Source organism: Eutrema salsugineum, unplaced genomic scaffold, assembly GCF_000478725.1.
Source record: "Eutrema salsugineum unplaced genomic scaffold, Eutsalg1_0 scaffold_3, whole genome shotgun sequence".
Taxonomy (NCBI): domain Eukaryota; kingdom Viridiplantae; phylum Streptophyta; class Magnoliopsida; order Brassicales; family Brassicaceae; genus Eutrema; species Eutrema salsugineum.
In genome coordinates this window covers 2,624,119-2,639,099 of record NW_006256756.1, presented here as the reverse complement: position 1 = coordinate 2,639,099, position 14,981 = coordinate 2,624,119, and the positions used below count along the sequence as shown (strand labels likewise).

At 30.9% G+C, this 14,981-nt stretch overlaps 3 protein-coding genes across 3 annotated transcripts; 2 read left to right on the top strand and 1 right to left on the bottom strand.

Moving 5' to 3' along the window:
- Positions 1-5,546: 5,546 nt before the first annotated feature.
- LOC18014817 lies at positions 5,547-7,922 on the bottom strand. Its single transcript, XM_006396662.2, has 5 exons — positions 7,455-7,922; positions 6,542-6,994; positions 6,111-6,435; positions 5,898-6,023; positions 5,547-5,806 (listed from the first exon to the last, which is right to left on the bottom strand). The coding sequence occupies exons 1-5, from the start codon at positions 7,866-7,868 to the stop codon at positions 5,793-5,795; spliced, it is 1,332 nt and encodes a 443-aa protein (XP_006396725.1). The 5' UTR covers positions 7,869-7,922; the 3' UTR covers positions 5,547-5,792.
- A 2,476-nt stretch (positions 7,923-10,398) lies between these two features.
- LOC18014816 (probable tyrosine-protein phosphatase DSP4) lies at positions 10,399-12,078 on the top strand. The gene is made up of 5 exons (XM_006396661.2): positions 10,399-10,704; positions 11,002-11,095; positions 11,448-11,505; positions 11,608-11,651; positions 11,734-12,078. The coding sequence occupies exons 1-5, from the start codon at positions 10,493-10,495 to the stop codon at positions 11,926-11,928; spliced, it is 603 nt and encodes a 200-aa protein (XP_006396724.1). The 5' UTR covers positions 10,399-10,492; the 3' UTR covers positions 11,929-12,078.
- A 401-nt stretch (positions 12,079-12,479) lies between these two features.
- Positions 12,480-13,280, top strand: LOC18014568 (death-associated inhibitor of apoptosis 1). Its single transcript, XM_006396660.2, has one exon. It carries the CDS (start codon positions 12,582-12,584, stop codon positions 13,194-13,196), a length of 615 nt encoding a protein of 204 aa, XP_006396723.1. The 5' UTR covers positions 12,480-12,581; the 3' UTR covers positions 13,197-13,280.
- The last annotated feature ends 1,701 nt before the right edge of the window (positions 13,281-14,981 follow it).

Below are 14,981 nucleotides of genomic sequence, written 5' to 3'. Positions count from 1 at the left end.
ATTAGTTAGATTTATGTTCAGAAAAGAAAATATACTTGCTGGAATATCCCCTTTAATCAATTACACTAAACATGAAGTAAAAGATATTTGAAAAGAAGAAATACTTCCTCATATATGATCCTAAGTTCCCAACGTGGGCAGATATATCTAAGAGACAATATATGTTTACATCATGGAAATTGTTTTGATTAAAAAAACAATATCATCGCAATTGAAAATGTGAATATCTTGTGAAAAATAAATCAAGTACCGTTCCGTATTGCTTTTGTATTATTTTGTATTTTTACGTTTTTTCATCTTTGATTCTGCATAAAATTTTTCAAATTTTTTTTCTTGGTTTGATAGAACAGATTCAGGATTTTTGTTTTTTCTGATTCAAACTCTTTCCGATCTGCCAATTCTTTATTTAGATATCTCTATATTATTATTTAAATAGATACCTTAAAAAAAAAACTTTTATATTGTAAATGATTACATGAAATATCATTACATATAATAAAGAATAATTAAAATAGAAAAAAATAATTATTTTTTAAAACTATTAAAAAATATAGAAAGTCTGTGTTTGTCATTTAATAGAGTATATTTATTATTTAATTTTTAAATATAAAGATATGATATTTTTATTTTTCAAATAATATTATTTAATATATTCAATTAAAAAAACTTGAGAAAATATTTTTTCTCAAATTTTCAAATGTGAAAAATCAAAATTAAAAGTTATGATATGAACCCATTACTATAATCTGCTATATTTTACATTATCATATTTAAATTTTTTAAAACTATTTTATCAAAATTTTAATTGAGAAAAATAATTTATTTTCAAAAAAATTCATGGTAGAATGAGACTCATTAAACAGTGCATATTAGAATTTGTATTTGTAAAATTATATTTATATCGAGTGAAAATGGGTTAAGTAAACGGTTTAATCTGATATAAACGAGTTATGATTCTAATTTTTGAACATCTACAAAAACAAATATTACAATTCAAAATATTAGCTTTTAAAAATAGGTGGTATACTCAATTTATTAAATATTATAATTTGTCAATGGATTAAATAAATAACTTATTAAGATTTGTCAACAGGGTAAATAAACAGTTTATTTCATTATAATCCTACATAACTAAAATTTATAAGTAAAAATTTTAAAATAATTTTTAAAATAATATTTAAAACATTATAATCTCACGTATCATGCAATACGCAGGTTAATTCCTAGTATATACACTAAAACATGAATAATCATTAGAAAAGATATTGAAATTAACTAGAAAAGAATATTTTTAATATCAGACCAGTCGAATTCTATATTTGTTTCTCAATATAAAAACTAAATATATCGCAACTAACTAGAAGATAATAATTTTAATATCAGACCAATTATTTTGCACTATAGTCCTTACTATTTATCATTATTAAATAAAATTATGAAATTTTTATAAATAACTATAACACACATTTTAAAAATATTACAAACAAGATTAATAAATAAAAATTAGTATAAAATTAAATATACTTATCAAAAAAATAAAAACACACCAACTAAATTATACATTACAAATCACATACCAAATTACTCAATAAAACTATTACCATCAAAGTATTTTGAAATAATAAAAAAAAAATTAGAATTTATTTAATGTTTTATGGACAAACAAAGTTTATAAGAATGGAAAAATGCCAAAAAAACTCTCAACTTACAACATTTAGCCAAAAAAAACTACCAACTACTCAGTAAACAAAATAAATCTTTAACTTTCATTGAATAATCCGTTTAATCCTCAATTTTTTGTTGACCAAGCCATTTTAGACCCAACATTAGTCAAAATTTATAGTTGACTAACAATAAAAATATAATGGCTCCCTAAATAAAAATTTGGGGGTTTTTTATGAATACAAAGTTTAGGATTATTTTGATAAATAAAAAGTTAGAGATTTTTTTGGTTTTTTATCAAAAAGTGATTATTTCCAAATTTTTGGATTAATATAATGGAAAATAATATGGATAATAAAATATTAACAATTAAAAAATATATTTCGTCAGTTGAAAGAAATTACTGATATGAAAAATGAAATCTTTGTTTTCTTTATCACCTAAACATATTTTAAACATAGTATTAAATTGAAATTAGCATTTTTTAAATAAAACCGATTTCTAATAAAGGTAATCAAAATATGATTTTTATTCATAATTACTAAATTTAAATTTTTCGTAAAAAATAATTTCAGCATTTTATTTCTAAAAACATCCCCAACTTTTACTAAACGAGTCATTATAGTTCTATTGTTAGTCAATTATAACTGTTGACTAACGTTGGATCTAAAATGGCTTGGTCAAAAAAAGTTAGGGATTAGATAGTTTAGTCAACGAAACTTGAAAAAGTTGGTGATTTTTTTAGCTGAAAGTTGTGAATTGAGGTTTTTTGGATATTTTTCCTCTAATATAACTGATTTAACTTACAATCAGTCTGAATTAGCGTGGTCGAGATTAAACTAAAAAATCAATAAAAATTGAAGATTAAAATTGTCTAAGTATTTTAGGCTTTTTTAGCTGGAATTTTTAAATTCATAGTTCTTTGGCATTTTTCTCTTTAAAGTTTTTAAATAAATTAATTAATTGTTTTTATATTTATTATGGCTTGATTGGTTACCAATATTATTGTGGCAAATCATTTTTACTACAGGGTCTGGACTCCGGAGCAACTTAAGTCGAACAACGTTCATCTTATATTGGACTTTATTATTCTGTATTTTATTTTTGACTTTTTATTGATCTTTTATTTTTTTTTTCTTTGTATCTCAGCAATGTTTAGATTATACTAGCTAATGCGGTTTGCATTGTAATAATTTTTCAACAATATGAACTAGCTCAATCATGTTTTTTAGAGTGTTTATATTCTACTTTAGTACTTAAGTTTTAGTAACAACACTGCGTAATTGAAAAATGGTAGAACATATATTTTTAATTTATAAAATAGCTTAAAATTTTTGAATAAAAGTTAAAAATGACAAAATAGAAATTATCTAAAATGAATTTTAGTATAATTTTAATTAAGCTTGTATCATACATTATTAATGTATTGGAAAAAAACTGAAAGACATAAAAAGAAAATAAATAGACAAAAAATAGTATAATATAAGCAAAATCTATGCAAAACAGGAATAAAACATATGCAAAACTTAATAAAAAATAATAATATATTATCATGGATTTTCTTACTGTCATAGTTATATAGCAAGATAACATAACAAACAACAACCAACAACGAGACTAATAACTTTAATTTTGTAATAAAAATATAGGAACGAGCTGTTTTCTATATATGTTTTCTTTACCCCACAATCGAACTGAAACCAAACACAAACCAAAATAAAATGCAGTTTATCAGAGACCCTATTTTCCAATGTCCAAAACACCCAAATTTTGAAAAACTCTATATGGAACACAAGCTACCATGAATGTTTGGCACCCACATATAGAAGGATTTGACGAGTTTAGTTTGTGTCAAATCTGGCTCACATCGGGTTCTTATAACAAATGACGTCAACATGTTTTTTTTTAGTTAAAGACGTCAACATGTTTTTTTTCACTAGTTTCTGTTTGTTCTAAATTCATATCTAATCAAATATGTATAATTTGTTTTAGTCATAGGTATACCCGAACTTATATCATGACTACCAGTCGACGGTATGTTTCAATTCCAAATATTACTAACTAAATAATAGTAACAGTTAAAATTATTATTATTATAAGAAAATTTCAAGACTGCTTAGTGTCTAATACGGTCTGTGTACCTTTTGGATTTTTTACTCCTATAGTCATAAACATTGACATAAATGTTTTCTAACCAATAAATAAACAAATATAAATATAGGATCAAAAGCTCGAGAGTTAGTGGCTAGGTGTAATCCTTGACTCGTAGGATATTGGCCGGCCTTTCTTTTCACCTACAAACCGATTACGCAGAAAAAATAGAGTAGAGCAGCGAGATCGTTAACAAGCACCTTTCTGATCGGGACATTACCACACATATGGGATCGGGTTATTTTCCCGATAGCGACTTAGGAAAAGTTGCATATAGCTTATCAAAAAGAAAAGTTGCATATAGTTTATCAAAAAGAAAAGTTGCATATATGCATAACCTCACAGTAGCATTGTCTTAAAGTAATTTCCAGCCACTCCAAGACCTCGTGGTAGGAGCAACTTACCTATACTACTGCACCAAGAAGTTGAACAACACTACTTACCTATACGTCAAACGCAGTTTATGTTCTATCGGACTCGATTATTATGTATTTTACTTTCGGCATGCATTTTGTTGCTTTTTTAGTTTTTTTATGTAATATTAATAAAATAATATATTTTTAATTTATATTTTAAAATAAATTCGAAATTTTACATTTGAATCTAGTTTTGTTATAGATTTCATTTAATAAAGATTATATTATTATTAAAAACTATAAAATAAATTATTATTATATTTTTACAATAATAATAAATTTGATATTAATTTAGATTTAGTTAAAATATTCAAATTTAAATAATATTTTCAATGACAAAGATAAAAATAATATATTATTTTATATTTTTATAAATAAGTCTAAATTTTTTAATACTCAAACTTAAAAATATATAAAATATATAAATAATATGAATGAACGGGATATAATTATGTTTTAATAATTATGGTTCTTTTCAGATTAATATAAATAGACATATTATAATGACGTTAATCGTTGTACTTTCGGATTAATATGAACGGATATGTTAGAATAATGTTTTTCTAATCGCGGTTATATATACTAGAAAAAAATAAACCAATAGAAATAATTATATATAAACAAAAGAAAAATATATATATATATATATATCACTTATTAGAAAATTATATCTAAGCAAACACAAAAACATAAATTATATTATAAAATTTGATAAATTAGAAATAGTTCTCGTGCAGATGCATAAGATAGAATTTAGTAAAACCTTATATTGTAAGTTATAAAGTGTTTTTTGGAGATGCTAGAAATTCAGTTTTTTTAATCTCCATATTATAAACATCTTTATATCTGTCCGAAGATTATGAGTGAAAGATGAAAACATTATTCAACAATCTAATGCAATTTCTATTTTTTTGTCAGTTTAGAATCCCTTGGAGTATCTATTTGATGGTATTAAAAAAAATTAACGATTTGGAGTGCCATAAAATGACAAATAATTTAACGAATTAACAGTTTTAGAGTTTTTAGAGAACACCACCCCAAAGCCACTACGCAATACCTAGTAACATTCGGGATGGTTAAATGTAGAAAAAAAGGATGTGATATCTTTTTCATCAAGTGTATTAATTGGTTTTGTTTGAAATGTTGTATATAAAGCTTATTAACATATATAAGATCATATGACCAAAGATGAAGTGTAATTATGTATATCTAATATATCCAAAGATATAGTCAAATTTATGTATGTTGTACGTTGTAATAGCTATGTTATATGAATTACGAAAGAAGTTAACAAAAAAAAAATGAATTACGATAAGCTCACAAAACCGCAATCATACATTCACCCCACCAAACATATAAAAAGTATATCAGTGTTACTTTTACACAACCAATAAACATGAGTTGGATACATATAAATAACCCAAAAGAAAGTCAAACATTGATATACGTTTATCTAGAGACGATCAACCAAAAAAATACATGTTATATCGCCATTGTGGAAAAATTATCGCGGACACTAACCTTGTCCTGTGTTGTGAGAGAAACCAATACACGATTCCGTTTTCATGTTATGTTCACTGCCAAAAACCAAAAACATGAAGAGAGTGTTTTTGGTTATGTACAGACCAGAAATAGTGATGAAATGAGATTATAGAATCAGCATATTACCGATTGTCTTTTTGAGTAGCCATAGTAGAAGAGCAAGCTCGATGCTGAAGATCATCCGCAACCAAGTTTTGTCCACCAAGAATCCGTAAACAGTGATCCCGGCTTTGTTGTTCTCTAGATAGGTCACTATATATATACAAGAAGAAACCAAAATAGTTAAGGCCAAAAACATTTCTTCCAAATTTCATCGTCTAAATCAAGAATTTTCTTTACCTAAAGCTTGACGTTTCTGAAAAGAAATGGCACGGGCATGGATTGGATGTATCGTGGTATTGTCAAGATCACTGTCTCCTTCTCCTTCTTCATCATCATCAGATGATTGAACAACATTACGACGACGAGACAAAATCTGGAAATGTTGTCTTGAAGTCGGAAATCTAGGAGTTTCTCCATCATGATCAAGACCATCAAACGTGTCTAAAGTTGCGCAAACGTTCCATTTCGTGGCAATGCTCGTCACAGAATGAGCTTTGTGAGTCATCTGTGTTGCACTTTTCAAGCATATGAAAAGCCCTGACACCAAACTTATGGAACATAACTGTCAACAAAAAAAAAAAACAGAGACATTGTTCAAGACACAGATTTCACCTTTGTCAAGTTTAAACATGTAATGACAAAGAACAAAGATTGAACATTTCCTTTACCGCGAGCTCGCCAGCTTCATAGATATGAAAGGGAACACTAGCTCTAATGGTGGTAAGCAACGCCATGAACTGAGTGGCAGTGACGAAAAACAACGACAATAGAATGAACCGCCTGAAACGGTGGCTAACAATCTTTAGTTCACGTCGGATTTTCAAATGCTCGGCGAGCGTGGAAGTGAAATCAGTGATCTCGGAGGCGAAGCAGAGTGCGAAGTCGTCGAGGCGGAGGATCTGGAGGTGGCAGATGATTTGGTAGACGATACAAGCGATGATGAAGAGTGATGTACGGTATAGCCAAGAAGAGAGCTGGAGTGTGCAAGCTAAGACATGGCTCAGTATTGGGTTGAAAATGTAAGGGATTTGGTTTGAGCCAGAAGCATACCACCAGATGCGATAGATGGCTTGAAGCGTTAGCGATGGGAGGACGAAGATAGCCAATAGCTTCATTGATCTCTGCAACAAGAAACAGAGGAGAGATACATGAAAGAAAGATGAGTAGTTTGAGCAAAAGCTGATTTTTTTTTTTTGTGAAATTCAAAAGCTCATAAAATGTAATAATATTCATAAAACAAAATAAAATCATTCAAAATGTTTGTTTCTCAATTTGAACATTTTTATATAGCCTTATAGATAATCTGAAAAATAAATGTTTTAGCCGTAAAAATGTTTTTTGAAGTATATGGAATTATGGATTTAAAGATAAATATCTGTATGCAATTATGCATATTTGCATTTTTATAAAAAACTTCATAGTAAATGTACTGATATTTTGCCATATTCTACTATCTAAGGATCAAGATCATTTCACTAATTACCAATTAGACCCCAAAAATTGAACAAGATTATAAATTCTAATCTTGAAAATCGGTTACTATACTAAAATTAGAAGTATATGGATCAAATTTAGTTTTACCTGGATTTCGGATTCGTATCCGATCCTAACTTTCTCGCTGACGTCTTTGAGCTTATCGAGGAACAAGAGCTTTCGGATACCGTACTTCTTAGACCAATCCGAGAGGCTAACGAACGAGATTCCGGCGAAGATCGACAGCGAAAGCTGCACCAAGGCGTCGTATGGACGGTGGTGTTGGAAATCGCATTCGGCGCAGGTTAGCACGAAGTGGGAGATCATTGGGACGATGACGGCGAGGAGGAAGAAGACGGACCATGAGAGGATAGTTTTAACGCGATTCGATTGGTCAAACCAGAGGAGGAGTTTCGGGAACGAGAATTTGGTCGCTGGTGACTCCGGCGGTTTGTGGATCGGGTCGGGTTGTTTCCCGGAGTTGAGACATTCTCCGGATCGGAGCTTCGATGATTCTTCCATCGGAAGGGCAATTTCGGAATTTTCAGATAATCTTGCGGAGTTTTGGACTTTGGATATTTTAAATCACAGTCCAAATTTAAGGGGAAAGCTAAAATACAATTTCTAGATTTTGTGAGCAACCTGTACGATGAATTTTTTTAAAATTAATATTCAAAAATGTATTATCTATATAGAAAGCCGGCCGTGTAATTTCTTTACCTGGGAAAGAAAAAATATGAAGCAAAATGTAAAAATATTTCGAATTTTTATGTTTAGTCATGTTTTTCTAAAAGATTGAAAATTTTTTTTAAAAAAATTTACCAAAATATCTTTAACAACGGATTTCAATTTTTATCTCCTTTCTAAGAAAATTCACCAAAAGCTATTGAATTTTTTTTAATAATTTGTATGTATCTCACATTGACTATTCATGACTATGTGTCCTAACTTATACGTAACTAGTTAGACGATAAAAACATCCAACAGTTGTTTAAAAGTTTAAAACAGTTTATAAAATGATTGATTTGTTTATGGTAATCAAGGAATCCAACTTTTCCTGTTGACATTTCATTATAGACAAAACACGTCTCCTCTCATTTCCATTTTTTTAATAAAACCCAGCCCCAGCACATGGAATTGTTTTGTTTATGAAAATTCTGATGATATTTGTGCTTTTAATTATGCCTGTCAATGTCGGGGAAAGAAAATCGAGATTAAGAAGCATACTGATTGACTTCGATCGGTGGTAAATTGATAATAGTACTAATATCCAGTTCCAGTGTAATGAAAATTGATAGTAATACTAATAAAAGTGTGATATTTTGTAAACAACAAATTTCACATTTTTTGAAACCGAAGGAGTATAAAAATGTAACATGTTAACTTATAAGATTATGCCACATGCTAAATAATTCAAATTACTATAGTCTTGAAATACTAATGAAGTAACAATCAGTATTTTAGTTAGATGTTTTAAAACTATTCATTAATGTTTGAGACAAATGCATTATTGGCTCTAATGAAATTTCTTTATATATATATTAAAAAAATTAGTATAGTAGTGCATGCAGATATTAAAATTTACTTTAACCGAAGAAAATTTCTTTTGAAAGAATATGGAATTAGTTAATTACTTTACTCACTTGGATCGGTGTCTCGGTGGTGGTTATATGCAAAATATAAGTACTATAAAAGCAAAAAATAAGTAATATTATATAAGAAAAAGAAATGATACCTTCAGTTTAATATATCTACACAAAAAGCGATGATTGGTAGTTATTCCATGACCAATTATACTAAGCATAACAGCATGACGGGATCTAAAAAAAAAAATTTACATTTTAATGGTTGTTCTAATAGGTAGATCTATTTTAGTTTAAACATCTATGATTTACAAGAAAAGATAAGGAAAATTAAAGTGAAATGAAAGACTACAACATATCACCAGATAAACGAGACATTCAAAACCTCATAGATGAGCTGTAAATAAGTAGCAGTTTCACTGATCTCTAGCAAATTAAATAATCTACCAAATCATATATATTTTGCACTCAGATGCATCCACTCAGATGCATCTATCGTGTTTGTGTTCGGCCGGATAATCTAGAGTCTAGAGACGATGTCGGTGGTGATGAGGTGGGTGAGGAATGAAATGGTCTTATCATCCTAAAACACTGAATCGCGAGGTGGTGCAAACTGTTGGCACTGGTTAGGTCCCGTTGCCAACTGTTATGCGAGACCCGATCGAGAAACATGTTATTATCTTCAACGAAGACCAGTACGTCCAAGAAATCATCGAAATATCTTTTGACAAAACTAAGCTAGAGTAATAAAATATGAATCAAATATATATATGAATAAATTATAATATTTTGAATCAATTCTAATTCCGAAAAATGAATTATAATTCTAATTCCTCAAAGTTATTTTTTAATCAAATATTTAATGAAGTATCACCAGAAATGCCTGGTATTTAGCAATATATGTAAGTTTCAGTCACAAAACTCGACAATAACCTATTCACCGAGTTGTGTTATAGACTAGCTATAGCTTTTTACAGTGCTTTGTATGCATTGCTTGAGCTCGTCTTTGATTAATTCAGAGTTTGGAAAACTTAAGGCAATGTTTAATTTAATATAATTAGTGTGTTTATGTTAGTTTGGAAAATGATGAATCTGAGGCTGATCTAGTGCACTATGATTCTTTTCTTTTCTTCTATTATTATAGTGTAACCTTAGTTGGTTAACATGAACTTGGTCAATACGATGATTCTTATCATTGATAGTTTTCTTTGGTAAATTAGTAGCAGTTTCATTGACACGCTGCCGTTTTGAGCTGTTAGCAATTTGTTCGGTAGTCAAGAAACTACAGCGTTTTTGGAAAACTCTGACTCTTCTGGAGGGTTTGCGCTAATAGTCTCTTCGTTTAATCTTGTCAACAAAGGGAACAAACAAACAATAAAGAGTAGAAGTTTGGTGGTTAATTTGATTTTAATTATTTATTGTGAGAAGAATATTCTTTATGATCCTTTATTCGTTTTCTTCCCCAAGAATCTATAACCTTCTGAATCTCTTTCTCTAAAACTCAAAAATATTTTTCACTTTCTAGGAAAATCTCCATCGAAAGCTCTCTTCATTTCCGTTACCATGACGTTGGAGAGTTACGACGGCGATGTTCACATCGTACCACAATCGGAGAACTCACTGCCGACGGCGATCGATACCGAGAAAGAGAGAGGCGGTGAGCTTTTCGTGCCTCCACTTAACTTCGCTATGGTGGACAATGGAATTTTCCGTTCAGGTTTCCCTGAACCGGTTAGTTTCAGCTTCCTACAGTCTTTGCGACTCCGATCCATCATGTAATTTCTCTAATTTTCATTCCCTTAATCCTCGATTTCGATGGGTAACTAGGTCAGCTTCGTCGTCTTAGTTAGAAAATCGTAATTAGTCGCTAATCACTACGAAGAGATACGAGCTAGGGTTTATAGAGCTTTTTGCTACTGTTCTAGCATCAAGCACTAGAGATTGGATCTTAGAAGAAACTCACACGTGTTTTGAGATGTGTGAAATGGTAAACAAATAAATAAAATCCACGGTGTTAGTCTCTAATCACTTGATTAATTTTTCGGTTTATGTTGACTTGGTATTGGTCTTAGATATCTGTGCCCTGAGCCGTATCCAGAGGTGAATAGAGAATTTGCAAAATCAAATGGGATCCAAGTGTTTCAATTTGGAATTGAAAGATGCAAGGTGAGGTTTTGATGATATGATTTAATTGGTTTAATTGGTTTTTGCTCTCGTTACTTCGCTTCCATGATATGATTTCATACTTAGCTTAAGTGCAAATGCTTATCGATTTGAATCATGTTCTTAGTTGCATACTTTGAGGTTATATTGTTGCTACAATTACTCATCCCCAAGATCTCTCATAATTATGGGAATGATTAGTCTTCCTCAATGTTAATCTTTAACTCTTGAATCTCAAAATGAAGTGAAATGAATATGTCTGCGTCTTCTAGGTTGTTGCTTATGTCATGAAACTTGTGTTTAGTTATGTCCATAACATAAACTGTGGTGGTTCAATGATTTTCTTTGTTTTCAGGAACCTTTTGTTAATATACCGGACGAGGTAATCCGAGAGGCATTACAAGTACTCCTAGGTAACCTCTCCAAAACCTCATTTCATTGAGCCTAATGTTTTGATCATCGATCTAAACCATATTTAATCTTGAGTTCTTTTTGCCTTTTTTTTTGTTTACCAGATACAGATAATCATCCTGTCTTAATCCATTGCAAAAGTGGGAAGGTAAAATGAAATCTCTTTCTTCTGATAAACCCTAGCCATGATCTTGTCGAAAGAAAGCTAATATCTTCTCCCTTGGTTTCAGCATCGGACTGGATGTCTTGTAGGTTGTGTGAGGAAGATACAGAGATGGTGTTTGTCTTCTATCTTCGATGAGTACCAAAGATTTGCAGCTTCGAAAGCTAGAATCTCAGACCAGAGGTTCATGGAGCTTTTTGACATCTCCAATCTAAGGCATTCACAACTTACCTTCTCATGTTCCAAGAGGTTTACTCATTGATTACGGGAAAGTGAAGGCAAAACGTTCAACTTTCTTTGTTGAATTATATAGTTTTTTTTTTTTGGTTAGATGAAAAATGAAATATGTTTATCAGTCAATAAAAAAGGATCCTTTTTATTCCAAAGTATATAAATAAAAAACGTAAGGGATCTGATGGTACGAGACGCTCCTTTTAAATCCTATCATGTAGAACACACAAGTTTGTCATAAATTTTTCTATTGTCTTTTGTATTCAGCTTGAATATTCATAACATAAAGGCAAATTGAGCAAATACTCAAACGAAAAACAATCAGAAATTAGAATCTTTTATATCCAACAAATTGGCCAATCACAACTGAAGCTTACCAAAGAGAGAAATGATTAGAATGTAGATTTAAAATTTTTAAAAGTGTAACGTAGTCTGTGCTGAATTAAATATTTATAGGGATATATCCAAAAATTAATATAATATCCAATCGTAATTCGGAAGAAACTGAAAAGCTTTTTAAACCCCTGCGAAACACGAATTTTTAAACAGTCCCTCTCTCTCTTTTTCTCTCGCTATTGGATTCTTATATGGTGGAGGTTTCTTTCGAGTTACATTCTTATTTATTTATCTCGTAGTATTTTTCTGTCAAAAAAATTTCCTTGAGCGTCTGTATCTGAGTCGAGAATGAGTGAACTCGGTCTCGATACCAGTCAGGCTACACCTCAGACAACGACATTTCTCGATTTGCTCCGGGGCCAGATGGACGGCCTTGATCGAACCAGGAGAAGAAAACGGACTCTCAAGGAACGGCTAGGATTCAAAAATATCGGATGCTGTGGGCCCACCTGGGGTCTCCGATTAACCAATAACACTCGCGCAAGAGAAGTAGACCAACCATACGAAACCGGACTCGATTCCGGTTCGGATCATGTGACGGGTCCGTTAAACTCCGGTATGAACCTCGCGACGGCGTTAGCGGCGGAGAGACATTACAGAAGAGACCCAACTGAGGAAGCAGCGTCTGGAAGTTTGACGCCGTTAAGGGTTTCGTTGATGAGATTGCTGGAGGAAACGGCGGAGAGAGTAGTCGGCGAAGGGAAGGAAACGGAGAGATTAACGGCGTCGTCGGTTAGAGGTAATGATTCGGTGTGTTGCGTGTGCATGGGAAGGAAGAAAGGCGCGGCGTTTATCCCATGTGGACACACTTTTTGCAGAGTCTGCTCTCGAGAGGTGTGGCTTAATCGGGGATCGTGTCCCCTCTGTAACTGTCCGATCATCGCGATCCTTGACATTTATTGAATCATTTGAATCCTACGGCTGGTAGAAGTCCGTTGCACGTGACTTGAGTGATTGTGGTGCCTAGAGATTCACGAGTGTTACAATACGAAATTTAATTACGTTGTCTATGTTTCCCTTATTGGAAATTGGAATATTATTGAAGATCAAAAGTATACGTAATTACGTATGTTACCTTTTTATCATTTTATAAGATTTTTGGGTTAAAAATGCCAAAACAAAGAAACTATAAATGTTTTAATTTTCTATTTAAAAAGTATATTTAATATTTAATTAAAAACAAATCAGTCAATAACAATATAACAAATACAAATGGTCTAGTATTAATGAGTATAATTGTCATTATTTCTCCATGTTAACTGACTTAGAGATTCATTGACTACAGTAAGTTTCAATGTGTATGCTTATTTTTAGTTTTGTTTCTAACTTCTAACTCTTAAACCTTTTTCAAACTAACTACTATTAATTATAATTTGGATTTCATATCAATAAAGGTTTTTCTTGATCCTTTTTTCAACAAATTTATCGTTTACATGATTAAATGTTACAAAGCGATAGAACAAACAAAAAAGCATCTCAAGTGATGAGGTTTTAAACAGATGAAGTTTTAAAAGCATTGGTGATAGTCCTTCTTCCTCCTTCATTCTTGATAGTTAGGTTCTTTTCATATCTATAAAAAATTTTCTTGATCCTTTTTCAATAAATCTATCGTTTACAGGATCAAATGTTACAAAGAGATAGAACAGCAAAAAAAAACGTCTCAAGTGATGAGGTTTTAAACAGATGAAGTCTTAAACAGATGAAATCTTGAAATGGCTGGTGGCAGTGCTTCTTCCTCCTTTTGATAGTAAGATCTTTTTCCAGATAACAACTCCGGGACTCGTCATGCTGTCGAGAATCCCTCTGCTGCTATTGTAGACGTCTCAGGCTGAGCGAGCATAATTCTTATGTTCTTCCTTTAAAGATACATCATACTCTTTTTGAATTCTGAATCACCAGTTATCAAGAGAAAGACTGTTGGAAAAGCGCAAGGGTGAGGCTTTTGGATGAGGTTGTGATGGGCTTTGCCATAGAGATGTCTCGTGATCTTGAGATCAGTCGACTCTGGTTTAACTAGATAAAGACCCACATCTGTTATCATTTTATCACAATCCGATCTAGCCAAATTATTACAATCCTGGCACAAGAAATATCGTTCAGGAGCATAGCAGAACTTTGTAAAGGCTGACATGTGATTAATTGGAAATGGAAACTCTGTCCCATAGAAGATAACAAAATCCACAGTGTAATCTTCATTAACAGGCCTTAGAACTTTGTTCAGAGCTTTGTTAATCTGATATCTGAGATAATAGTCTGTTGGTGTTGGATTTCCGTTGAGATCCCAAAGCAGCTCCACTCTAACTTTACCTGATCGACTCGACATGGTTTTTATGCTCATATTTTGTGTACAAATATCGTGACAAGCTCTAGGTATTCATAGGAGAAAGAGATTCATACACTAGTAGATTGAGTTTTTTTTTATAAAAAACTGGTGAGTTGACTAATGGTCGTGGAATATACTTATTATTTTTTGGTAGCTATGTTTATTGTATTTATATGCTGGTGAGTTTTGTATGATCATATACATATATGAGATGAAAAGATCGTTACTTTTGCATTTTTATTCACTCATTGACATATTAACATACTTTATTTAAATTATAATTAGTTTTATACAGAAAAATTATATATATGGGATTACTAGACTATCCATGGTATATATATATTTTTTTATAAAGAACCTTAGAC

Coding starts and splice junctions, on each gene's coding strand:
- LOC18014816 (XM_006396661.2), top strand. CDS start 10,493: ATGACGTTGGAGAGTTACGACGGCGATGTTCACATCGTACCACAATCG. Junction 10,705..11,001: donor TTGCGACTCCGATCCATCAT/GTAATTTCTCTA, acceptor TATTGGTCTTAG/ATATCTGTGCCCTGAGCCGT. Junction 11,652..11,733: donor TCCATTGCAAAAGTGGGAAG/GTAAAATGAAAT, acceptor CCTTGGTTTCAG/CATCGGACTGGATGTCTTGT.
- LOC18014568 (XM_006396660.2), top strand. CDS start 12,582: ATGAGTGAACTCGGTCTCGATACCAGTCAGGCTACACCTCAGACAACG.
- LOC18014817 (XM_006396662.2), bottom strand. CDS start 7,868: ATGGAAGAATCATCGAAGCTCCGATCCGGAGAATGTCTCAACTCCGGG. Junction 6,995..7,454: donor GATACGAATCCGAAATCCAG/GTAAAACTAAAT, acceptor TTCTTGTTGCAG/AGATCAATGAAGCTATTGGC. Junction 6,024..6,110: donor TCAGAAACGTCAAGCTTTAG/GTAAAGAAAATT, acceptor GTATATATATAG/TGACCTATCTAGAGAACAAC.